Source organism: Haemorhous mexicanus, chromosome 5, assembly GCF_027477595.1.
Source record: "Haemorhous mexicanus isolate bHaeMex1 chromosome 5, bHaeMex1.pri, whole genome shotgun sequence".
Lineage (NCBI taxonomy): Eukaryota > Metazoa > Chordata > Aves > Passeriformes > Fringillidae > Haemorhous > Haemorhous mexicanus.
The window spans coordinates 68,499,511-68,527,302 of NC_082345.1; the positions used below are offsets into that span (position 1 = coordinate 68,499,511).

Below are 27,792 nucleotides of genomic sequence, written 5' to 3' on the forward strand. Positions count from 1 at the left end.
TATTGTCTGTGAGATACACCAGGCACATAATTTTCTTGCAAGTCAGTAAGACATATATGACAAATATCATGATATTCTGAATCTTTTTAGCAAAGGAAAAAGGAGATACCTGTGCCTAATTCCAGCTTCCAGCACCAGGATGTCAGAATGCAAAGTCCAGCCCCTAGATAAATGCGCTCACTCAATTTCAGTGTTTGTTTGGCCTTTCAAAGAGATATAGGCTGGTTCATCTTCTTGATCTTCCCATCCTCTACATTTCCTCCTGAGGGCACAAGTGCAGCACTTGACGTTCTAAATCGTGATGGTTTTCTGCTGATAGAGATGCCAGTTCAAGAGGCTGTTAGCTTCTATTACCAGAACAACAAAGAAGTGCTGAACAAAAGTAAAGGTCTCCCTGGCAGAGGGCACTGAGTAAACTCAATTTCTTGCCATACCCAGCCATTGCCTGGAGAAGGGCAGCGCACAGAGGGGCTCCTGGGAGGGCTATGAATCCAGGGATGAACCCACACATCCAGAAGCCTTGCTCCCTCACAAGGGTGGAGGGGACAGTGCACCAAACAACTTTGCAGGCTAATTTAGCTTGTTTAAGCCACCAGCACAACACAGAAAAGCAGTGTTGTCATTGCCCACAGCACTACTCCAAGCCTCACGTTTGACAAGTGCCAGGACAGTGTGAGAGAGGTGTCCATCATTTGGGATAAAAAAGTGGCAGAGTCTTGCACAGCTGTGCCCTACGTGTTGCTGCCTGATGTAGCTGCTCCTCCAGGACATTGGGCTGGAAGGGAAGGGTGAGGAAGAGTAGCCATGATAATGAAAGACCAGCATTAGCTCCAGGGTTCCTTACCTGATTGTGCAGGATAACCCAGGAGTGTGGGGCTGGGCTCCAGCTTTTCCCACTCCAGTTAGCAGAGCTGATGCTGTAACAGGACTAACCCTGCCCTCAGTCTAGTGGGGGAGCATATGGGCAGAGGGGGGTTGGATTTTGGCATGTCTGTATGTCCACACATCTCTTGCAGTTTTCTGAATCTGCCCAGCTAATGGTTGGAGGAATTTGGCTAAAGTAGTAGACTCAGAAAAAAGATCATTAAAAATTTTAGGTAATGCATATTTAAAGTACTCAGTGTCTTTTCCTATTCTTTTCTCCCTCCTGAGTTATGAGAGTCACTGTCATGGACCTTTCTGTCTTGTGCTCAGAAATACATCTCCTCTACAGCAAAGCCTGTATCATCAAAAATAGCTTATCCTGGGCAAGTCCTCTCCCCTGGCTAACCAGAATGACTACTCCAAATGAGAAAAGGGTTGTAAGTCAGGTCTGATTTGTCCCCTTTTTTCCACTGGACTTTTTGACAAAACTTCTGTTCTTACCTGATCTTACATTTTTATGTGGTTTATTTTTTTCCTTCTCTTCCTCCTCACTCTGCCCCAGTCAACAATGAAATAATATGAAGCAGAAGTACAGATTCACCTTCTCATTTATTCTGGAACACTGGTGACTTCTGTTGTGGGAACATAATTTCACAGACCATTTCTATCGTATCTGTTCCATCCAGGTAAGAAAGAGCTTAAGTCATGGTCTGCAACAAGCAGATGTCACCTTACTTCTGAGCACAGCAGCATAGCATGGTCCCTGCTCTGGGATTTAGCCATAAATATTTCCTGTCAGAAGTGCACTTCAAAACTCAGTACTCAGCCAGGCTGCATGGAGAACAGACCAAAGGAATGCTGCATTTGCTATCACCAGCAGATTACAGCTGCAGAAACTTCAAAGGCCAGCTATGAATTCACAGCAGGGAGTACCTGTGAGGGCTAGAGCCAGAGCTCAAAGCCCAAGCTCTGCAGCAGATGGCCCTGCTACTCCATCACCTCACCCAAGGAGCTCCTTCTCATCAGGTCAGATCCCCCTTGCCTTCAGCACTCAGTCAGCAGTGAGGTCCTCATGGCCTTCCTGGTGATGCTTATTTGTAGAATAAACCAGAATACTCTTTCAGATGAAGGCAAAGCTTACATGGGCAGAAGGCATCCACTACCTTGGTAATCATAAAAGTTGTAAAAGTGTAATACATGATGGATTTGTAGCTAATAAAAGCAAGGAAAATGAGTGAATTCCCCAAGATACTAATTAAAGACATACACTAAAAAGATGTCTTGGATTTATAGGAAAAAATAGCTGCCTTTTCCTGGGACCACATATGTGTCATAGTGTTTAAAACCTTGCAAGCAGCTAAGGGACAGTCTCTGAAAGCTCACTTGAGACTTGTTGTTCCAGAGCAGAGGAACAGTTGAACCTCCACAGTATTTTCCCATATTCTCTCTGTATTGGAGTCCCATTGGTGTAAATACACAGAGAGCTGCAGCAAGATTTTGATGGTCTGGTAATCATGATGGCCCCATCTACTTTCTTCCTCCTCTCTTTAGAGGCCTCATGAGATCTGCTGTTCCTCTACTTTGGATAAATTTACCCTCCAAGAGTAAATAAGCCAATCTCTACTTAGTCCTCCTGAAGATTTTAGTATGTGTGTATATTAATATATTTATATACCTATATATATATGCATTTATATCGATTTTAATTGTGCATGCTATAGATTCATAACATATGAAATCATAAAATTAAAGAATAAAGCAGATTGGGTGGTCTCTAGGCCAAATTCCTGCTGAAAGGTAAGGCAGCTGTGCAATCAGATGAATTTGCTCAGGTCTTTATAGATGTAAACTGGTTGAAAATAAAATACTATAGAACATTTTCAAAACCTAGTTTAGGTTTGAGTATCATGATGGCAAGCAACTGGTCTGCACTCTGGATATGTTGTGTGTCACTCACTGCACCCTGTGAATTGGATACCTGGGCTGGCAGAGTGGCACAGGTGCCATCATCTCTAGGGCACATGTTCCAAATAAAATTTCCATTAAAACTTCTCACACCATGATGGCAGGTTAGTGACCTACCTGTTAATGGTGTCTGCTGTCAAGCCTGAGACCATCATAAAAAGCTGCTGTTTCATGCTTTACTTTGTCTCTGTCACAGTAATTAGCCTGAGTGAGCAGGAGCAGAGGCTAAATCGTGTTTTCACCCCTTGAGATAAGCTCCAGCAGCTGAAGCCAAGGTGTGCTGGGACATTGCTCCCCATCCAACTGGGGCAAGGTACTTTTGCCTGGTGCTACCACTGTCACCACTGCCTGCTGCCACCACTGCTGGCTGCCACTGCTCTCTGCCTGGCATGGGCACTGAGCTCCCATGGACAGAAGGATGGGAAATGCAGCATTAGCAGGATGCAGAGCAGCAGCAGCTTCTCTTCATAGTCCTCAGGAAGTCTCTGGAAGTATGTTGCCTTTGGCCTTTACCCAGCTGGGTGTCATTATTGGAAAGCCTGCAGAAACCACAGGCCAGCCACAGCCCCAAACTTGTTATAGTGGCATATTTAGGTGAAAGGACTTTGGCATCCCTGAAATCACAACTGGATCTCCATCTCGGTTTCCTCTCCTTGAATATTTAAACAACCCACCACTTCAGCTGAGCTATGAAACACTGAACATAAAATTATATAGTCTATGCCTTGTATGTAATTTATAGTCAGCTGCTTATCTCCTATTAATAATGTAGCCTTTAGGCAGCCATAAATCTCTAGATTTCACAGCATCCATGGGAGTGTGTAAATGAGGATGAGATTAGACACCCTGTGTTTGTGGAGAAACACATGACTGGCAAACAGCACGGATTTTCTTTCAGAGCACATATTTGAGAGACAGAAGTCTTGGTAACCTAATTTCTCTAAATCACAGATTCCTGTGTTTGCCTGCTGCTTGGTTTGTAATAGTTATTATTTTATCTTTTGTTTTGCTGGCAAATGATGTGTGAATCCCTAACACCAAGGGTCAGTACAAGTCCTCAGAGGAGCAGGAAATCTCATACAAGCTTTTCATCCCCCAACTGTGCACATTCCCTTTCCAAATCCTACTGGGTTTTACAGTAGGAGGGCAACCCAGGACATACCATTGAATTATATTCTTATTTTTCATGCAGATTTACCTGGGAGAAATGTTTACACATAAGTAGAGAGATATCAGGTCTGCTTTTTCCTGTGATCTTGAAGGAGAAGATGTCAGGTGAGAAAGAAGACTTTGGTTCAGGATTCCTATCCCTTACATTTTAGCATCTAATTTGGCTCTGAAAAGCCCATGGAAAGACCAGATTCTTCTCTACCACCTGCTACAGAAGAGCCCTTTGTCACTCCACACCTAATGCCAGTTAGTCTCCCTTGCATGCAGAGTTACTACAATGGGGGCTGACAAAGGCAAAGGCTGGGCTCAGAACTTGAGCACAGAAATGTTGAGGATGAGGACAACACATGAGAAGGTGATTCCATTTTACTGTTTTGAGTAATCCAGGTGTGCCCTGGACTTCCAGTGAGTCTCCAAGAAAACTCATCTTTTCAAAAAGTGATGAAGAAAACTACAGAAAGTCACAAATCCAGATGTCTAATCCCAAAGACAACTAAATTTTATTTTTACAAAACCGATATCCTTGTTGGCAGAAGTGAAAGCATAATCTATAGAAAAGTATCTTTCCTCCTTTAAATAACTTTAATTTCATAACAACCCTGGAAGATTTCTTCACCCAGCAGAGCACAGTATAAAGATATTTTCAAGCTAACAGTGGTTAAACAGAAACAGGGACAAGACCAGTACAGCTGCATTAGTGAGACACTGACACTCACCCCAGCCTGGTGCTGCTATCTAGACCTGGATCATCGCCTCAATCCTACATCAAATCCACTTAGAAAGTTTGCAGACAAACTTGTGCCAAGCTAACTTCTGCATTTGTACTTGCAAACTGCAGCCCATATGAGCATGTGAATCGATTTCAGCTTTCTGCAAAGCTCTCTTCAAGTTCCCTCCAAGTTTGTCTTTTCCATTTCTGATTCTCAGTGCAATAAACCCCCAGCATTCAGTGATACAGGGCTGTTTCTCCCTAAAAAGGGACAATGGCACTCAAACCAAACTCAAAACAGCCATGGTTTACATTTTCCACTAACATATTTTTGCCAAAATTCTTCCCATTTTTTCAAAAAGCAACCATCTCTGCATCTTCATGGAGCAGAAACTCCTTTAGCATATTCATGCTTTTCACAAACTGACCTTCTGCACAGCTCCCATCAACTGCAAACTGGATGGACCTGACAAATGTATGTAACTTTCATTTCCTCATTTGTCAGAGCCAAGTTTCTGAACACCTCTAAAAGCATCTCAGAGAATATCTGCCTTGGCATCACTGCAATATTTATGGTTATTTAGTTAGCAGATATAGAATATAATGTAAAAAATATATTTCATTGCTGTTATCTGGGTGAGTCATTTCCTTTTGTTTCCTTCTTCCTGCCTTGAAAGTGTATTTGTCTGAGCACATAAGTGAAGACAAAGAATATTAAAATTCTTCAAGGCAAGGGGAGCAATTCATGCACAGGGACATCAGAGGCAGAGAAACTTCTAACAGAAATGTCCGTGAAGTCCAAGCTGTAGCATGGCTGTAGGAGCAATCTTTGATTTGCTCTTTTGCTTTTTGCTCCATCCATGGACAGCTCACCTGCTCACTGTTGGGATGAAAAGGGGTTCAGCACTAAGTCAGAAAGGACCATGTCTCCAAATAGAAATCCTTAAACTTAAGGCATGTATTTTGTAAATAAATTACCAAGATCAGTATTTTGGGATGTAGGGTCTCCACACAAAAACTCACTCTTTCCTGAATGCATGTGAAGAACAGCTCAGAGCCAGAGGCTGTGGGGATGGGAATGGTGGTTGCAAACACCCAGTAGATGGAAAGCAGAGGTCATTGTACCTCACAATCTGAAGTCCCCTGCCCTCAGCCTTGCATCTGAATTTCATCTCCTAGAGTTTTGCTTTTCTTGTACAAGCCCATCTTTCTACCTGGCAATATATGAATCAACCTATCTCTTCTAGAATAATGACACATATACATCTAGCACATTTCTTACAAGAGAAATTCAAGACCATTTTTGAAGGCAGGGAGATTTTAAATGTGTATCTGCAATTGCTCCTCAGTTCAATGGATGTTTCACGCAGTACATTTTTCTGCTTGCTGCTATACACAGATTCCAGACAATTTGATGGAATATTGCCTTAGCTTATTATTCCTTTGTACATAAGAAATATTTACCAGTTCTGTGGGGGAAACATGAGGCTCAGTGAAGAAAACACCACAGTTTTATTCAGAGAGGGGAAAGCACTGTGCTCAGAGGAAACAAGGAAACTCCTGGTGTGAGAAAGCTGAGAGAAGCCCAGGCTTGAACAGAGTCCTCATGCAGAATTTACGTGCTACAGAAATCCTATGTCACTCTGTAGCTGAGAGAACATGGATTTTTGGGGTGGAATGTGATTCCTAAGGGCTACCTCTGATATCACTATAATTCTGTGATCCAGTATTAACCACATTTTTTGTATGGGTTGGAAAACACACAGAGAGGCATGAACATGCACATTCACAGGAGCACTCACCCACTGTTCTTTAACATTTAACTTTACTTAACCCAATTCTGTAATACGAAATAATTCTTGATGTATGACTATTGAGATTGCATTTATAAAGAGTGAGCAGCAAATCCAAAATCAGTGATCTTTACACACCAAGGGGAAGGGGGAGCCTCCTGATGTTCAGGTAGCAGCACTGGTGAGTTCCAGCATCCACGATCAGGGGACATTCCCAGTTCTTTTTCTTGGAGAGGCTGTAACGGGCCTTGTACCTTCTTGATACTGCATTTGTTTATTCACCATTCAGAGGATGTTTTGCACATGCTGCAAGCATGCTCTTTTTTCTATTATTATGCCTTAAAAACCATCTTCCCTTCTTCCCAAGGCTGAATTTGTGTAGTGATCAGTAGTTAACTGTTCATGGGCAGCTCTAGAGCCTCAGGCTTCTCTGTGCTTCTCCTACAGAATTGTCCTGCTCTCTTCCTGTGGGAACACTTTCTCTGTGGCTCTAACTTTTACAAGAAGTCTTAGATTTCCTTCAAAACACCAGGACATGTCTGATCATATGCAAAAATTTGTGGGGTGGGCTTGCTTGACACTCCTAGCCCAAGCAGCAATTTTGTCATTGCCTGTAACAGCGAAAGGTTGTGCCCTTGTGGTTCCTTCCCTTGACATAAATAACTATACACCATGTACCCCAAATAATAAATTTTACCTGTGGTTTCTGTAAAAGTAAAGTTTTTCCATGACATTTCTCTCTTGCCCCGATAAGTGCAGCAGCTGATCACTGCTCCAAGTGATCAGCTTTGTGTCAAAGATTGCCCTGCTGTACCAGGATAGGTGTCTACCAGACTGTGGCTAAAAAAAACTAGTATTGGGAATGAAACTAGTATTGGGAACGGATGAAAATGTGCTGAAAAAGTTTGTTAAACTTCCTCTATTACATTTGCACATCCATTTGAATAAATAGCTAATGGCTAGTTAATGCTCCAGTAACTGAAAGAATAAAAAGCCCATCTTTAAAGGCTCTTTGGAGAAGAAATTATCTCAAGTCAGAGGAAGGTTTGAGGCAGTACTGTTAATGTCTTTTCTAGATCTCTGAAACATTTTATCAGTCTAATCCTATCAATGTGTCTCTGCTTCCACCATAAAACAGGCAAATAAATCAACATTTTCATTTTACATTTTCCCCTGAGGTCCAGCGATTGCTGCTGCTGAACTGATTCAGTGGAGAAAAGCATTAGCAAAAATGATTCTGTGCTCTCAGCTTTATCTTTTATCCCTGAGAACAGAAGAATTTGCAAGTATTAATAGGACAGGCAGGTTGTGCATTGTGGCATAACACATGCAAATGAACACTGAAGATGTTGGGAGAGATGACGTGTTACCTTGGCAGCTTGTGTGTGATATTCAGGAATAACCTTAAAAGCCAAGAGTTATCCTTTATCTGACTCTCTTTTAACTGAAATTCATTGTTGTGAGAAGCCCACTTTGCCCTCTCTGGCTGACTCAGCATTTGGTCAGCTGAGCTGGACTCTGTTGAATACTGAATTAACTTGTAATTTCAGTAAATGTGTATTTCCAGACACTGTCTCATTATATGGAAAGGTGTAAAAATAAAATCCAGGCTCATACCTTTACAAAGGAAGATGAGCACACTCAATGTGTGTGCTGGGCCTTACTGAAAACACTAGTTTTATTTCTCCATCAGTGGGGAAATAAATTATTCTTTGACACACTTTTGTAGTGTAACTGGAGAACTATTGATGGAGGAAGTTACCCACCTCCCTGCTGGCATCTCACGTTAGCCAGAGCCCACCTTTGGAGGTGCCTCTTTCTTTTCACTCTCCATAGGAGATCTGTAAGAAAACTGCACTCCCCAAACAGACACTCCAATTAAACTTCTGTTCATGAAATATAGGTCACTTCTTTTTCATTCACATATTATATTCCTGGAGAAAACTGATCCACTCCAGAATCTTACACCATGTGATGTGTGAAACATTCACCTTTCCAGCTGTACTCCAATTCTTTGTCCTCCACCAGCATATGTCAGATCTGCCAAATGCTATAACTGAGCTGCTTAACATGTCTTAGCCTAAAGGTTCCTGTGTTTCACCTAGAGGTTTCCTGTGGTATTGTGTCTTTATTCCAGCTCTGAGGCATTCTACAGCTCCTTTTTTTTCCACAAAATGTTCAATAAATTTGAGCTACAATTATTTCAAGTACATGCACTCCTTAGAATTCACTACTTAGGGTTTTATTTTCCTGCTGCAAATACAATTTCATTTTGCAAATTACCTCATTATTAGCAATTTGTAGGGTGATTGCTGAGAGTTTTCAGTAGCTCCTTAACAAAAATAATAGCATAGAGTCATAAGATTTGTAAGAAGAGGTAATACCTTTATTAGACTGCCCACATATCTAGAAAAAAAGAGAAGCTTTTGGCATAACATCTCTTTGTCATATCTTGTCTTGCATCTCGATCAGACCTTCTGTTTCTGAACTCTATAGTTCTGAAGAAGTGAACAAAAAGCTTTCAGCAATTACTCTGCAAATGGATAGTAATGAGGCTGTTTGCAAAGGGAAATTGTGTTTCCAGCAGGAAATAAAAACCTGATATACTAAACTCAGAGCAGACTTGTTCCTTCTAAATAAATGGAGGTCAAATTCATTGAGCAGTGGTGCTGATGACCTAATAGAGTGACCTTGGGCCTGAAAGCTTGTGCACTTCTTCCATCTGTGAGACAAATAAGAAATACTGCCTTTCTTAGACACTCGAAATTTTTTGTATCTTGGACTGTCACAGCTACAATATTACTACTACTAAATGATAGCATTGCAGTATGAGTAATTAAATCTATGTCAGTCCACCTGATTTGGGAGTGTCTTCATATCAAGTCAATTAGGAAATAACAGCCAGAGGGTCTATTTCATGGTTCGTTTGCTTCTGATCTCTAAGGGCAAACTATCTAACTAAATTATTCAGAGCTGTGTCTGGAAACACGTCTCTAATCCTTTAGTCCCCACAGAGGAGAGAATGTTTTAACCAACTTCCTTTAATATCTTAATAACTGAATCTATTCATATTTCCTTCAGGCTGACAAAGAAGGGCAAAAATATTATTAGGTATTTAACACTTCCTTAGACAGCTATGTATTCAGTCTGGGGGTGGAATTAGCACATCATGGAACAGTGCCTCCAAAAAGAGAAAGATTCCTGCCCCTGTGATATAACCATGCCCCAGATTTAGTCCAAAAGCAAATTTTAGCAAAATTAAAACTCAGCTTCAATCTCTTCCAGCTGCACCTTGGATGTACTGGAAAGAGAGGGGTAAAAGAAGTGGCACCAGTGCCCAGCTCTGAGGTTACATGGGAATGTCCCTCAGCCAAATGTTCAAATGGGACACAGGGCACCCATAACCCCTGAACTGGCAGAAAATCACAATCAAAAAATCAATCTTGTTCTCTGAGAGCAACATCAATGTTCAGCAACTGACAGAGAATTCACCAGCCAACTCAAATTTTCCCCTGATCAAAACATTTCAGAAGCTACCAAAGGCCAGCCCAGAACTCACAGTTCCAGCTGTGCTGTCACCCTAAACAGTGGCCATAATTCTTCATAATGGGAGTGGGCTCCCCTTGCTTCTGTGTACAAAATAGGGAGTTGGCCTGAGGGGGGACTTAGGCAGTTTGGAGTCATGGTTTAATTTCCTTTGTAATTGCAAGTTGATTGCTGGTTTCAATTACATTGCACGCCTTTTGCCTCTTGTGACAGCCATTTCTTTAAGTGGATAAACTTAAATTAAAAGAGTGGTATCAACTGAAAGGCATTTCTATGTTGGAGTCTCAAGAATTACTCATATTAATTATCAACTTAGCAGACTTGTTTAAAAAAAAAATCTTGGATGATTTTCCATACATATTTGTTTTATTTTAAAGTTAAACTTATGCAACCTTAACCGAAAAAACTGCAAGAAATATTCTTAATTTCAGGGGAGATTGTTTGTGTTTTTAAGGAGAAATAGAGTGAGTGCAGAATTTTTACATGCTTTTAACTTCCATGTCTCGAAACCCAAATGCTTCAAGAAGAAATCCTTTTTTTAATTCCTTAAATTTCCTTAAAGGGGCTAAGGGCAATTTCATAGTTATCTTAAAGGTTTGTAATTTAGCATCTGTTTCATTCTCCCCACGTCCTAAAGACCACACCTATGCCCAAGAGCACAAACAAGAGGACAACACATGCCTGGAAATGTAAAACATTAAGCTTGAGGCAAGCAATTCACAGGAAGGGTAGCCTGGGAGTTCTGTCCTCAGCCAGGCTGAGGGTAATGAGGATAATGACAAGCTGAAGGAATTCTTCTAGCTTTTCAGACCCTTCTTATCTTATTTTGGAAATGCTCGTGGGCTGTTCTCTCTGATAGCCCCCACAGCAGCCTGTGCAGGCAGCTTGTGAGACACCTGCTCTCAGGTACACTGCAGAGAGCTTGGACATGCTGCACCACCTGGTGCTCCAGCTGTGAGCCTTTCTGTCCCAGGCTTTGGTGCTACTCAGCTCACTTGACTTCAGATACAGAAATAGTGGATGTATTTCAGATAGTCACACTCCTGGTGGTCAAGAGAAAAAGAACAGTTTGGCTGGGCTATTCTAGATACCACTCTGAAGTGAACCCTAGAAATACTCAATACTCATTCTCTTTTTTAGGACACAAGTTTGGGATAACTAACTCATCCACAAATATCCCTTGATAGATCTTTGCAACAAGGCCTGAGGAAAACATTTCTGTCTCTGACCAGTGTAAAAGTTGTGGGGGTCTGTGACTAGTTTTAAAACTCCCTACAGCAAGTGTCTAGCCTAAGAGAGAAACCATAGACCTGAATGGAAAATCTGCAGACACAGATAGGAAAATGACATTTTTAGGGGACTGATCTGTCTCATTTGTCTCATTCATTTCTTAAATGAGAAGAAGCAATGCTGCCTATGACCCAAACACATCAGAGACAGTGGTGCAGAGGTTAAAAGTGCTGGTCTCTGTGGAAACTGGTGTTTTGTTAATTGTGAAGAGGTACAATCTAGTGACACCTCACTCTGATCTTTCCCCATAATAACTTCTAAATTGCCAAATTTCAATGTGCCTTCTGTCAATCAGGTATGAAACCAGCTGTGCTGTGCTGAAGTTGAAACAGGAGTGGGTGCATCAGGTCTCTGTTGTTTGGTTTAAATGTTCAGCCAAGCAGAAATAAGTCACTTTGACCTCAACAAGCCATATTGAGCTAAAAATAAAAGAGAATGAAAAGAAATGTGCATTCTCTGGGTCTTCTCTGATACTTTTCAAGATAAGGCATCATACACACAGATGAGCCTGTTGGACAAACACAACATATCCTGTTTTATTATTATCTAGGCTCCCCATTAAAGTGTTTTTAAAATGCATTGCCCTGAATATGTAACAGGAAGAGTAGGGGGGGGATCAAAAATAACTATATTTTTCTGTTACATAAAAAAATGTCTTATTTTGCAACCTTAAATCAGGAGTTTGGAGTTTTTGCAGCACCACCTAGTGAGACTCTGGAGGTTTTACTCAACTTTTCAGAGACTCCAGCCTGTTCCCTCTTTATTTTTCCATTTCTATTTAATCATGATCTCCTCACAGGCTTTGGGGCCAACAAGCTGTGGAAGAAGGTACCTTCAGTGCACCTTTTACACCTCTTTCTGAACCAGCTGAAATCTCCCAACTGCCAAGCTGAAAAGCTGCAGTGCTTTCATCAAGCCTTGCTATTAATGAATTTCCTCCCAACTAGTGAGCTGTGGCTCTGTGATCTGTGCCTTGTTTAGGAAGAATGCACTCTGCAAACAAAGAACTGAGGCATGTTTCAGTGGACATGAAGAATATTCTTAGATGTAGGGATATATGTCATCATTCCTACCAGGAAGTGTTACTGAGGATGTTTTCTACAGGATAACATCTACACACTCAAATCTGTGCCAGACGCATGAGAGACTCTTTGCAAAATATCCTTCCTGGCCCAAAGATGTTGCTGACAAACAAAATCCATCTGATTCCAAGCCGGTTAGGATGACACACATCTTTCCCTAGGCTGCTCAGCCTCCTAAAAGTTTCCAGTGCCTAATTAGGAGGAAAACTGCTTTGTTTTCATCATCTATTCATTCCTTGTTAAAAAATCCTGGAGTGTTTTTCACTCAACTGAGGCATTGTGCAGAATTAGAATTATTTAAATATATTTCTCATACTGCCTCTTCAAATAAAGGCTTTGCCCAAAAATAAATCAATTTCCCCGCCAGAACTTTCTTTCTGAAATTTTTCATGTCACCATGAGCTCTATATCACTAACACCAAAAATATTAAAGATTTCTAAATAAAAGCAACTCACCTGCTTCCAACAGCAGATAAGCACATTTTTTTCAAGTTATATGAATGCTGGAAAAATTGATCCCACTTAGGAAGATGGAAACAAATGACATAATTCCCTTCATAAAAGCTATGATGTTATTTTATGTTCTTACCCGTATCTGCTACTAAAACAATCATAAATCTGCAGTTATTTCTCTTATCTGAAGCTGAAGGAGTTTGTCCTCCACTTGCACAGTGGAATCCTCTCCTCCAGCAGGATTTCTCCAGAGAGCAGACAGAGTTGAGCTGCCTGCATCTTTGGGGTTCCAAAGATTTCTGCCTTCTCCCCTCCTGCTCTTTTAAATGCCACTGCTGCTGCACCTTCACTGCTGAAATGCAGCAAGCTGGAACACAAAGCATCACTGCTTTAGGTCTTCTCTAATTATCCTTTATTTTCCTTGATAACTTCTTTTACAAAATTCCTCTTATATAACTGCTTTACACAGGACTAATTCATTTCATGAAGTACAAGGGAAGGAGAAAATTCAAAGGCTCAAAGGAGGCAAAGTTCATATTGTCACTCAGCCTCTTAGCTAGCAGCTGATGAGATCCAGGGACTCTTGTCTGTCCTCTCCCAAGGGATGAATGCAAAAGGGCTGAGCTACAACTCTGAAATAGACCTGCCAGAAATACCTGCTGTAAAAATTGTAGGTTTCTCAGGTCTAAAAACTGAGATATATAAAAGAATTTGCAGAGTGACTTGTGACAGCCTGACATCATCTCTGGGAAAACCCATTTGCAAAAACTGTTATTTTTACTTTAAAACATAAGATCCTGCCTTCTTGTGATAAGCATCTTTCTTGCCTATAAACATCTTAATTTTATGATTATTATTGCATCATATTTTGTGAAAATATTACTTTTTGGAAGTGTTCCTACAGGATCTAGAACATGTTGATAAATGATACATTAAAATGCCTTAGTGATTTTATTTGTAATCAGTGGGTATATTAATTGCTGCCACCCAGTGGGCTCATTTGTAGGCTTTGGCTCACCATACAATAATTTAATACATCATTGTTTGGTTAAATGATTTCATCCTTTCCATCTGAAGGAGGGTGATTTATTTTCCTCTATCAGCAGCCACTAAAAATGAATGTTTCAAGCTCAAGCTTTGGTTAACTTAGAACATGTTGTCCTACAAAAATCTTTTGTTTCTTGTAGTGTGGGAACAGCCTTATGGAAGGCAATTATACTTGAGCTTCAAGCTAACTCTCTGTGAGATTACCTGCTTTGCCTTCTGAACCTACCAGCAAGATCTAAGAAAAAGACTTTTTCTCTATTTAAATGACAAATATTCTCTCAGAACTCCTATAAGAAGTTGTTTAACCTGTTATACAGAGGGAATTCTTTCCTGAAAAGTGCTGGTGTTTCAGACCCTCAGGTAACTCACACTGGGATGCTTGTGGCCTTCAAGTTATGCAGTTGACAGGAGATGTCAAAGAAGCACTTTGCACTTTGTCTTGCTGACCTGCACCTCCAGTGGTGCCAGCAGCAGTCAGAGGCTCTCAGCCCACCTCAGGAGCTGGCCTGGATAACACTGAAGTGAATAAACTGGCTCTTAAAGCTGGGCTGCTGTGTTAACAGCTTCTACAATCTATACAAGTGCTATGAATAATGAAATAAGACACTGGCAATGACAGCACATAATTGAGGAGCTGTTAAGTGCTGCATTATGATTTTGTTTTAATGCTGCTCCTGGATGAGGGAGCTTGCATGCCTGTGCATGAGGAGGAGGAGGGAGAGGAGGAAAGCTGCTTCATGTTCTTCTTGTTGACCTATACTTTGAATTTATCCACCTGTTTAATTTAGAGAATGTCACTTCCAGCAGGACTGGCCATTTGGGGGAGGATTATGTTGCTCTTGATTTTTGTGTTCTCAGAGGTCTTGTTGGACTAGAGAGTGTTACAGCTAGATGCCAAGAGTGACCAAAAAAAAGATAAAATAACATACTTACAAGTTCCTGGGCTACCCAGTCCTAATGTGTGCAGTGCAAGGAACACATAGAGCTCCTTGGGCAATCCAGCAGAGGGGTATAAAGATGATAAGGGTACTGCATCATCTGTCTTATGGGGAAAGGAGGAGGGAGTTGGGCTTGTTCAGGCTTTAGAAGATGAGAAGAGAAGCTGAGAGGGGACCTCATCAGTGTGTGTGGGTATCTGAAGGGAGCCAGGCTCTTCTCAATGGCAATAAGAGAGAAGCAAAGACAGGAACTGCTACATGTGAACATGAGAAGGAATCACTCCTTTTGTGTGCAGTGACCAAGCACTGGTAACAGGTTGCCTGAGAGGGTGTGGAGCCTCCCTCACTGGAGATATTCCAGAACTGTCTGGATGAATCCTGTGCCATGTGCTCTGGGATGGCCCTGCTTGAGCAGGGGGGTTTGATCAGAGGGTGGTCCCTTCCTACCTGAATTATTCTGTAATTCCACGATTCGGTAATCCTGCAAACCAAGGCTGTCCACCACTGTGGCTGACACAGCTGAGGTGGGGAGGAGCAGGAGAGGGCAGGGATGAGAACAAGCAGAGTCTTGACTCAGAAGAGAGCATAGGTGGCTGTAAATTATTTTCTAACTCTGCCCTACAATAGGCAGAAAGCTGGGGAAAATGCCCTCCGAGTGCAGCACCTGAGGATGTGCAGATCACAATTTCAACCCTCCAGCTGGGGCTTCTGTGCCAATACACAGTGTCCCTTTTACTGACCTTAGCCAGAGTCCTGCAAAATAAGGTAATGCTCTGCAGGAATAAAGGTGAAAGAAGTTGGCCTCAGTGTTTTAAAGAAACTAAATAAATCTACCAGAAGAAATCCAAAGTATCTGGAGATTGAAGTGGAGGAAGGTATTACACCCTTATACGATATTGCTCAAGCTCAAGCACAGTATGGGCACAGAGGCAGGGAAAGAGATTTATTCCAGCAATGACAGTGGAACCACTTCTATGGCCAAAGACACTGGGAAATAAAATCACCTTTATTGTTCATCAGTGGTAAAAAAAAATCCTTTTGCTTCCTGCCTGTAAAGCTTTTTACCTTTGATGCTACAGCAAATGACCAATAAATCACATGGTAAATGCAATTTCCTCCCAGATTTTTAATAGTTCTTCATTCCCTGGGTAAGCCTCAGCTGGAGGAAAAACAAAACACTGCAGAGTTTACCAGTTAGAAGTGTTACAATATTGATTTCACAGAAGGTCCCAGATCCAGCTTGTGGTTTTGTCATCTGTTCCCCAAACAAGATACAGGACCAAAGCAGCACGTGCTGGGGAGAATACAAGAAATATCAGAAACTGATAAAACTGAAGCAAAATAGAAGGGATTCAAAACTTCCTACAACACAGGAAGAAGAGAAAAAGACGTAGTAAGAAATTATTGAAGATTTCATAGTTATTTCTCCATCATGCTAAAATGGATCCTCTATTCAAATGCATTCCAGACTGTTGGCATCAAAACTGTCATTTAATGACCTGACTATTTAATTTTTCTTATATCATAGCAGGCAAGTTTCACCAAAAAATGCTAAGACTCAGGAGCAGACCTCTTTCTTTCAAGAGGAAATGTGAGAGGCAGCAGTGATATATACTGGGAGAAATAATTAGAGAACTAATTCGTATCCAAGACAAAATAAAGTAAGGACATTGGTCATCCTAGATTTATAAATGTAAAGTGAAATAGAGTTCCATTATCTGAGCTCTTCCTCCAAGTTCAAAACTGAGACAGATACAAACCTCTTGACTTTCCTGTTGAGAACTGAATTGGGTGTCTGTGCTTGCCAGAGGGATGAAAACAATGTCGTATGTAGCTTTGGTAATAACATTTCTCTATTTCTTTCTTGTTTTGTTTTTCCCCACAGCTCCATTCAACCCTCCCAATGATGCAGACAGTATGGTCAAATTTGATGCTTATGGGGATGGGATAGGACGATACAACGTGTTTAATTTCCAGTTCACTGGAGACAGATACTCCTATGTGAAGGTTGGTCAGTGGGCAGAAACTTTGTCACTGGAGGTAGACTCTATCCACTGGTCCAGGAGCTCTGTCCCTGTCTCCCAGTGCAGCGACCCCTGCGCTCCTAATGAGATGAAGAACATGCAACCAGGAGATGTCTGCTGCTGGATTTGCATTCCCTGTGAAACCTACGAGTACCTGGCTGATGAATTCACTTGTGCAGACTGTGGGCCTGGAAAATGGCCCACAGCTGACCTGACTGGCTGCTATGACCTACCAGAAGACTACATCAAGTGGGAAGATGCTTGGGCAATAGGTCCTGTTACCATCGCATGCCTGGGCTTTATTTGCACTTTCATGGTCATTGGAGTGTTCATCAAGCACAACAACACACCCCTGGTCAAAGCCTCTGGCCGTGAACTGTGCTACATTTTGCTCTTTGGGGTCTTCCTGTCTTACAGCATGACTTTCTTCTTCATAGCCAAGCCCTCTCCAGCCATCTGCACCCTCCGCCGTTTGGGGCTGGGAAGTTCCTTTGCCGTCTGCTACTCCGCCCTCCTGACAAAAACGAACTGCATCGCCAGGATATTTGATGGCGTGAAGAACGGTGCCCAGAGGCCCAAGTTCATCAGCCCCAGCTCTCAGGTGTTCATCTGCCTGAGTCTCATCTTGGTACAGGTGGTGGTGGTGTCCGTGTGGCTGATCCTGGAGGCGCCGGGCACCAGGCGATACACGCTTCCCGAGAAGAGAGAGACTGTCATCCTGAAATGCAATGTCAAAGATTCCAGTATGTTAATGTCCTTAACATATGATGTCATCCTCGTGGTCTTATGCACTGTGTATGCCTTCAAAACCAGGAAATGTCCAGAGAACTTCAACGAAGCCAAGTTTATCGGTTTCACAATGTACACAACGTGCATCATTTGGCTGGCCTTTCTCCCTATATTTTATGTGACATCCAGTGACTACAGAGTAAGTCTTTGGACATCTGTTTCCATAAACCATATGCAGCAATTTAGGGGACCATGTCAGCATTCACTAGAGGCTTTTTCTCACTTCCTTTGGCTCCTGGGTCTCTTGCAAACAAGTACTCTTTCAATGTTATCAAATTTTGGCTCACCATACTATAATTTCAAAAATGGTATGTGCAGTCAGAGCTAGAAGGGATTAATATTGTTGGTCTGATTGCAATAGAGGTATAACATATGGATTAAGTATTCCTTTGGGTTCATCACTATCTGAAGTCACAGTCTTAAAAGAAAAACCCAGTAAATTACCTAAAATTAGTCATAATGAGTTATTTGGCAGAAATTGAGCTTTAAATGAAATTTGTACTAACCAGTCTCCTCTGCAAAATAATCTGCTAGTAAAACATGGTATTTCCTTGGAAAAAAAAATATAAGGGTACAATTTCAAAATTTCCTATGAAACACGGTTGTTAAAAAAAATTCAAAAAACCTTCTACTTAAGTACAGGACTTTTTATTCTTTCTGCACTTTATAAAACACATACCTCACTGAGCAGCAAATACTGGTCAGCCTCCACCAGCAAACTTTAGAAACACTAAACTGTTGAAATTGTCAGATAGTGTTGCAAAGCTTCAAGTTCAATAAAATCATATTTTTGAACAGAAGGAAATTGTCTCAGAAAAAAGATTCAGATCTGCTCCACTGGAAATCTCACAGTTATTACGATGTGAGAAGTGACTGTGGGAGTTGGCCCTTGCAGCAGTTTGCAGAGAATTAGTTCAACTTTCTGCCCAGAAAAAAGGTAGATTACCTTAGGGGGATGTTATTGCCAATAGTGTGTACATGAAACAGCATATAAAACTGTGGAGTTAATAATGTCACTTAACATATTTTTGGTGTGGCCACCCTGGAATAATATATTTGGTACTATTTTACTCATCTGGAAATGTACTGAAATGTACTGCAAACCTCTAGAAAACAAGGATAAGTAACAAATGACACAGTGAGACATGCAGAGTGACAGTAAAACAGCTAAATATATTTAGTCTAGACAAGAGTAAACCCAGGGAGACGTGATCACAGACCATAAATAATTTCAAGGCAACAAAACGAGAGGAAGGGATTATTCAGTCTCAGGAGAAGTTAGAATAGCAAGTAATGGATTGAAGCTAATGAAGGAAAAGTTTAAGGAAGGCACTAGGGAACAGCTCTGGACACCCAAAGCAATCAGGAAGACAGACACAGGAGGAGGGAAATATCAGTGCAGACAGTCACATGAGTGGGCAGTACAGACAGCAATGGCCAAGAGGAGCATGACTTGATTGTTCAAGCAGAATTTTACAGCCTTATCTCCTGAGTGGAGTTTTCAAAACCACTTGAAGGCATTAAATTTATATACAAGGTTCCAAATAAACCAACTCAAATAATACAAAAAGAGCAGAAAATGCTTTTAATATCTTGTTGATACTTTCATGACAAGTCTACACTTCTGGGGTTCCTTTTAAAAGCCCATATTTAATTTTCATGCAGTGTCACATGTTGATTGAATCAGTTTGTGCTATCCTAAAGTAGCCCTAGTCTGATAGCATCACAATAAACAGCCTTAGAAACTGCCCCACTCAGCCTGGAGTTACCTGCAAATTTGGTGAGGATATGCTTGATCCCTTCATCTAGGTAATTTATGGTGATATTGCATAACACTGGTCCAAATATGGACACCTGAAGGACACCACTTGTCACTGATGCCCATCGGGACTCCGAGCCATTGTCCTCTGGATGTGACCACCCAACCAATATCTTATTCATCTAACATCAAATCCATATCTGTCCAGTTTAGAGACAATGGTGCTGGGGGACATCTATCAAAGGCTTTACAGAACTCCAGATAAATGGCATCTGTAGCCCTTGGTGAAGCTGTGCTGGCTGTCCCAGAACACCTCCCTGCTCTCCAAGTGCCTTACCATAACTCATGGTCTGGTGGGATTCCCTCCACCCTGCCAGCACACCAGTCCAGTCTGTGAGGCCAGGTTACACACTGAACCACCAGAGTGACCTGGATTAAAAGGAACCCTCAGGGATGGAGCTATTTTTAACCCAAATCATTTAATTGATTGAGTGTATAATTATGCCAGCACAGCTGAGCTGCTCCAGGCAGCACAAACACTAGGAAAAGTAGGGTGGGGGAAGAGGGCATTGATAGTGAATAAAAGGTAACTTGAAACTAAAGAAAATAAAGGTAGCTTCATTTACTCTTGTTTTATAAGAAAACTCCTTTCTTGTCTTACCCATACAGCACCCAGTTCAACATCCACCTCACCTGACAGCACAGCTCTGTGGACAAAATGCAGAGGTGAAGGAGAATGTGAAGCTAAGGCATTACTTTATCATGCAGACTCTGTTGGATCTTCCATGTTCACTCACCCTGTGAAAGCTGAGCACATTCCATGGTGCTTGCAACATCCACAATGTGCAAAGAGAGATTATTAAATGACCACATTAATTATCCTCATTGATGACAAAATATCAGTTATGCTCAGTGTATATATAAAGCACCAATGTCCATTCCCTACTCTGTTTTCCAATTTGCACCAATTATTTCTGACAAGGAGATATTTGAAGCATTCCCATGGAAGAAGGCTAATCTCGAAGAACTGCAGGAGTATAACTAAGGAAAAATGAGCCATAGATGTATAATCATTCAAATTAAGCAATAGACTTTAAAGCAGTTTAATTCAACATCTTAATTAAGGAATCTGCTTGGAAGAAAAGAATATAAACTGAAAATGAGGCAGTAAACTGGCAGCTAGTTATACCATTGAATAAAAATGATAAAAGATAGACAGTGCCAGCAAAGCTACACTAACAAATGCCCCAAGGCAACTATTCTAAAATCCTGTAGCCTTACAAACAATTCATTTCTGAGCCCAAAAATTGATGTCTCAAAAGCAGGACGCCTTTCAGACCCAGTCTGAAAACAGTCACCAGATATTATCTTTACTGCAAATCACACCTATGTTTCTGCAAGGGCTTACTCAAGGTCTTTGATTAGGACTGGAGCTAGAGACTAAACTGGTTTTCAGATAGATACTTTGGATGAGAGAACTGGTGTAAACCCCATGATGTACACTCTGGGAGAGCTGGTTCCCACTGCAGCCAACGTTGCTCAGATATTGCATGACAAGAACTACAGAGGGTTCTCTCATCAAGTTAGAGATCAAGGGTAGGAGAGAAAGAGACCAGATCTTTCCTTTCTGTACTAAAACAAGGGAGAGCACAATCAATCTCTCCCTGACATGCAGAGATACAGGGCACCACCACCTCACTCCCATGATATTGGGTTTGTGGGATGCTACAGAGGTTCACACCAGCCTGCACCACGGCAAACCCCCAGGACTGTGGTTCATGCTGTTATGTAGTAATGTTTCTAATATTTGGCATTTCAGAGCTCTCCATACTGAAACCCAGTGTTTTGTGCCCCCTCTCTCCTAGGTGCAAACCACCACCATGTGCATCTCTGTGAGTCTCAGTGGCTTTGTTGTGCTGGGCTGCTTGTTTGCACCCAAAGTGCACATCATCCTTTTCCAGCCCCAGAAGAACGTGGTCACTCACAGACTCCACCTCAACAGGTTCAGTGTCAGTGGGACAGGGACCACTTACTCCCAGTGTAAGTAACAAGTCTGCCACCTTTCTCTGGGGGTGTGCTGGGTTTGGGTAAAGACAAGGGGGGCTCAACTATGTAATAGAGTATTTGCAGGGAAAGCCCTGAGGAAGGGGAGAGATTGATGAGGAGGGCTCCAGCTTATCAGAAGGCTAATTAATTACTTTATTATACAATATTATTCTATACTGTATTACACTATATTACATTACATCTAAACTGAATCTGCCAAGCACTCCACCTCACTGAATCTCGTGACTGTCAGCCAACAGTCCTGACACACACACACACTCTTGGCCCTGATAGGCCAAGGAAACAAAACACCATCACTTTGGGTAAACAATCTCCATATTGCACTCTACTTTTGCACAAACAGAAGCACAGCAAACGATAAGATTTGTTTTTCCTTTCTCTGATGTTCAGAGAATGTGAAACCCAGAAATATTCTTGGGAAGAATTGTGCCTTGCTTTTATCTGTGAAGAGAAATGTGGTGACAATGTAACCCTGTGAAAGCATCATTTCCTTGGTGTCTGGAGAGGAAAACTCATCCCCCTCGCATGGGGGTCAGCTCAGAGCCTGCTCTGGAGCTCACTGAAGTCCGCAGGAAGTTTCTGCAGGCACTGGCTCCAGCCTGATGCACACACGGAGCAGACCCCGTGTCCCACTGTCGCTCTGGCAGTGTGACAGGAGCAGATTGCCTTGGAGAATTCCTGTCAGAGCAGCACACTGACAGGATCTGGGCCACAACGCAGCGTGCTCTCAATGGCTCATCACCTGCATTATAAGGAAAGGCTCCAAGTCTGCAGAAAATGCATCCAAGAGATGCCATAAACTGCATCTGTATGCAGAGCGTGATCAATGGCCTTTGTCAGTGCCACAGCCTGGAGAAGCAATCAGTGTTCTGTTGCAAGGACAACTCATTTGCTCTGATTCCCTTCTTTCCTTCATCTTCACTCTCTTCATCACAAGCTGTGATTTTGTTTTGAGGCTGTCACTGCTTTTCTGGGTGAGTTGCTCAGAGAGTTTTATGGATTACAAGGAAAAAAATAAGGTCATCTGTATATTGGTTTGGGATTTTTTTCTCTGTCTCACTTAACTAACTTAACTCATCAAAGATGGGAGCACACAGCACCCCATCCACAGAGTTCTCTGGACAGCATATCCACCCTGGAAATCTAATTGAAAAGCACACTACAACTGTAAAGAGGAGGGGAATAAGAAACAGAGGAAAGGGGGAGCACAGAGAAAGGCTTTTCCAGCAAGTTCACAATAACCTAGCCTGAGGTTTTTGAGTGTCACAAAATTGTCTCAAAAGCTTGGGCACTTCAGATTTCAAAAAGAGCATGGAAGTAACTTGGCACCCTGCTATGTATCACATTAGCAGGATTAGGAAGTGAAGGGATCCCAGCCATTCCTGGCTCTCCCCAAACACACGCAGGAATTCCCAGGGTCCCCTAACAAGACATCAGCCATCTGGCTCTATAGGTCCCCAGTGTCATCAGCCAGGACTGGATCCAGTCCTGACACCAGAGAGCAAACACTCCCTGCTGTTTTGGAAAATTTAATGAGGTGGCACTATGTGCCTGAAGTGCTGAACACTCCCAAATGACCAATCATTTCCCAAAAACTCTTAGAAGTGTGGTCCCTTGGTGAAATGGTAAGTCTCAGGAGATTCTTTTCATTCCTTATCAATTTTGTGTAAGTGGTCTTTCCAAGTTTTTTAACTCTCTCATGCTATGGAATGAGCTTAGTCAGAAATAATTTTGATTCATGAAGACTTTCTACTAAATTCTGGATTGCATTTTGGAATTTGATACTTTTATTTTAATGGCTGAATAACACGTATGTAAGCATACAGGCAACTGAGAGACATCCTCAGTGCACATCTTCACATTAAAACCTGCATTTTCAGGCTTGTGAACAGCTTGAGAACATTAAGAAAAGCATAAAAATCCAGATTTACAATCTCTTACAACTTCATGGTTTAGAAAGGTTGCTGCAGTTATTTACTTTTATTGCTTTCACCTAATTGAAGGAGGGCTGCTCACCTTGTTGGGCTTTTTAGACCATGGGAAGACATGGAAGTAGGGCTAAAAGGTCCATCACACACAAAGGAAACAGCCCTATAGTTTCTATCTAGGACAATTATTTGGGAAAATAACATTGCCTATCACATTGACAATGTTTTCAAGATGAAAAATCTTCCCTTACTCCCTTCCATTAATTTAAAATTATTTAAAATAAATTTCCATCATTTTTCTTAACTATTTAGTCCTTTATAAAACTGAAAAAAGGTTGTCATCCAAAGTGCTCCTAATCTTTGTCTAAAATATTCCTCTCATCACTCCTGGGGCTATCAGCTTGTCTTTATTTTGGTCTTGATGGCATTTCTCATCACTCAGAAACTTCTTAATATCAAACTCATCAGAATTAGCTCTAAGGCATCCTAGTAACTTCGAAAAGCCATCTCTTAAATATTATCAGAGCTCTAGAGGTCAGTGCTTTTCCTGACTCCACAGATTCCCACCTCCATTGCATCTCAGGGCTGCCACCACCTCTTCACTCCAGTGATCTTGAATGCCACGAGCATAGTGGCTCTTGAACAGCAGGTGACACACAGGCAGTTTTTGACACAGCTTCCTGAGCCATGAAATCTGGTCACTCTGAGAAAAGGTGGCACTCATGATGCTTTTGGGTAGTCTAAGTGTTGGTGTTGAGCTTTGATCATTTTGATAGACAAAGTCTGGACTAAAAAAAGAATATAGATTTAAGCCAAGCAGAGGCAGGGTAAGAGTGTGCTTGGGTATGTGGCATGTTTTGAAATGTATATATTTGTACACATTGTTTTGAAAATTCCCATTTGGCAGTGTGCTGCATAAGTTCTGCTGTCCCAGCAGTGCCTCCCCCATTGGGATGTTCCCCCATTTTCCTCTTTTATGGGCTTCAGCACCCATAAAACTTCATGGAGAACTCACCTTCCTGAATTCATAAGCACCTTCATGATTCAGACTAAGCTTTTAAAAACCCAGATGTCATTTATCCAAGTTGGGTCCACATGGAGAGCTGCACAGAGCTGAGCTCCTCCAGGTGGCCTGCACAGGGGTCACAAGGAGAATTGAAGCTACTGTTTATAGCCAGACTGGCAATTTTATTCCCTCTGAATTTATTTTCCTGGGCCTGGCTCCAAACTAGCCCTGACATAACAGAGATTAACTCACAGCTGTCCAGCTGTGAGCATGAGTAGAGGAGACAATGCTCTCAGGCACATGGTGTGACTCCTGGGGTTGCCCAGTGCACAGAGGGGAATTGGACTCAATGACCCTTGTGGGTCCCTTCCAAGACAGGATATTCTCTGGCTCTATGACTCCAAGTGGCACCCAGGCAGCAAATTCAGATCTGGTGTTCTTGGCTGTGTAGGCAAAGCTGCAAGGTCACCATGGCAGTTCTGGGCTCTTGCATTGCACCTCTGGTTCTTTTCCTTGGATTATCCTAGCAAAATGAGGGACAGCCAGGAAGAGGGAGATCAAAAGCATGAACTTGAGCCAAATCACAACTTCTGCTGATGTCACACTTTTGTCCTTGGTCTCAACACAGAGTGGAGGTGAAGTGTCTCTTGCATATGCAGCAGTATTCCAGGAAAGCCCTTGGTGGCTGCTATCAGACACAGAGTGGAGCTCAGAACCCTGCAGGGCCAGTGATTAACACTGCTGAGGTCTGTAATGAAAAGCAAAGTCTTTTGTTCTGTCTCAGGAGAGCTGAAAGCTCAGTGTGAACACTTTACTCCTCCCAGCAGAGTTAATAACTGCATCCCAGCACTGCAAGAGAGCTACACACTGTGCAGGAAGCCTGGAAATTTAACAGGCAAGGCCAATCATTTCCAGCCTACCACCATATATTTCTGTCCAATTTTGATATCCTCCTGACCCACTTACCAGAGTATTTGAGCTATTCATGCTTGTCAGTGTGTTGGACTTCAAAAGAAAAAGCCTGAAGCTAAAAAATTTCTGGTTACGTGACTGATGTTCATGGAAACAAAATGCTTTTCCCTGTAGCCAAAGTGCAGTAGAATAGGGATTTGGATCAGGTTTCCTGAGCAGAACTGATTTTCCTATTTTCTATCAAAAAGTAGAAAATAAGAAAAACAATGAAAAGAAGTTTAGGTCATTGTGCTGACACGTTATACCCAGTTAAAAACAGAATATAAAAACAGAATACAGAATACAAATTAAATTTTAGAAATCACAGACATGATGCCCTGTGGTCTTTTACATACAACAGTTCCTCTACACTTGTGACTCTCAGCACACATCCATGTGGTGAGAGATCAATTTCCATTGACCTAATCCAGAAGAGGGGCTTGTTCTTGGGTGTCCTGTTTCAGGAAGATGTCCTGCCCTCTGAGTAGTAGATTAGTCCCCTAAATTAGTTATTAGTTGATGGCTCTAAATTTATTTTGTTAAATTAATTCTGTTTTCCATGAAATATTTATTCAGCCAATGAAAGAATGAAAAATACCAGCTGATTTGAAGAAAGAATAAATTTTTCTAAAAATTATACTGAGCATCTTCACAGAACCAGTGTGCAACTGAGAGTGCAGCCAGCAGCAGATGTGGAAGATTGAGCATGCCCTTGTCAGCTGCATAAATTGCTTTTTTACACTGGATGATTGAGTTGACTATGTCATTGCTTGCCATGTGTTTTCTTTGATGAAGGCATCACATTTCTCTGGGTCACTGTTACCATTAACCTAATGTATCTTTCAAAAAGCAGCTTTATGGTGCCCTGAGCAGAGATGTCACAGAGTATCTCAAAACACATTCCTGATGCCCAATGGATAATTTTAACAAAGATGGGCAAAACAATTTGCTTTTAAATTAAAATCCACAAGACTTAAGCAGAATAGGGTAATTTGTTCTCTGCTCAAAATACAAATACATTTGGAAACAGATTGTTATACTCAGATTTAATTGTCACCTAATAACTCTAAAGCAATGAAAAACTGATGTATAAAATGTTATACCATGTAAACAAGTTTATCAGAATCTGGTCCTCACCTCTGGATGCATACTGAATCCTGATCCAGAGCTCCTAGAAGTAGATTTTAGGCAGAAATTATTCCAAGATTAGGTGAGAAATAATCTTGCTTTTAAATTCAGTTATTAAAAATTTTCTTCACCCAATATGTTCTTAGAATTATTATTTGAATTAATAAAAGGTGATTGACACAGAATTCTAATATGGTAGATTATCTCCTGGATTGAAAATTACATCTATTTTCTTCATGAATGTCCACTCCAATTGTGTGAAAGCTCAAAGGGTCAGACCTTAGCATTTCTTGCCAATAAAACACAAAAAATCCAAAGGTTCACTTTTTTTTACTGAGGTATTTTGATACCATTATAGCTGTATTAATTCACACTACCAAGAAAAGTGCTACAAAGTGAGACCCAGTGGTACAGAATCATCCAAAAAAAAAAAAAAAAAAAACCATGTATTTTATTCCAACACTTCTTGGAGAAGTGTAACCACCCTCTGTGCTCCCAGTGAGCAGCAAAGTGAAATCTGGTTTCTTCAGAGGCTGCTTCACTGAGGTCTGAGTAGCCATGCAGAGAGGCAAGCAGCACCTCCATCAGCTCTGCTGCTGACACAGGCAGTGATTTTCATTAGGCACCTTGGTTAAATGGGGTGAGATAGTCCAGACCAGCACAAATTCTAATCCTGTGTGTTACCCCTTTTTGCTGTGCTGAAGTCAGCTGATGTTCCCCTCTCTTTCTCTTGCAGCATCTGCCAGTATGTACGTGCCAACCGTGTGCAACGGGAGGGAAGTTCTGGACTCCACCACTTCGTCCCTGTGATTGTGGCTCGTGGTTCAGTTCTTGAGTTTTTAGACTGTTAGGCAAAATTTTGCACACGTTGTGCACTCCAGAGAACACCAGAAAACAAAACACATCCAAGCAAAATTAGTACCTTTTTTTAGAAACAGTGTAATAAATTATTTTTGAGGATTGTACAGTATATAGTGACGTTCTGGAACTTTTTAGACTGATTTTAGCCCTTCTGTTGTTAACGGTTGTAAGGGACATGTAAATAACCATGGTTCACAATGTGCATAGTCCTGCAGTAAGGGAGTGATTGTTGCAAGCACAGTTGCAATGTTAGGTGACTTCTTTCCTACGAATTTTTTTTGTAGCTCCTTGTTGTAATTAACTTAGACTGCATTTCTATGTTGTATATTACAGTTACCTTACGTGTAACAGATTGGTTTTCTCAGCACAAAACAGCAGTATTAATGTAAAGGCACCAATAATAAAAAGATAAAAGTTTTTCA

General features: G+C 41.5%; 1 protein-coding gene across 1 annotated transcript in view; it reads left to right on the plus strand.

Annotated features, from left to right (window-relative positions):
* GRM3 (glutamate metabotropic receptor 3) overlaps positions 1 to 27,792 on the plus strand; it is a 103,031-nt gene extending 75,239 nt beyond the window's left edge. The window contains exons 5-7 of the mRNA XM_059847459.1: positions 16,743 to 17,809; positions 21,295 to 21,469; positions 27,246 to 27,792. Of these exons, the coding sequence (XP_059703442.1) occupies positions 16,743 to 17,809; positions 21,295 to 21,469; positions 27,246 to 27,319 (1,316 nt within the window). The 3' untranslated portion in view covers positions 27,320 to 27,792. The remainder of the gene's footprint in view (positions 1 to 16,742; positions 17,810 to 21,294; positions 21,470 to 27,245) is intronic.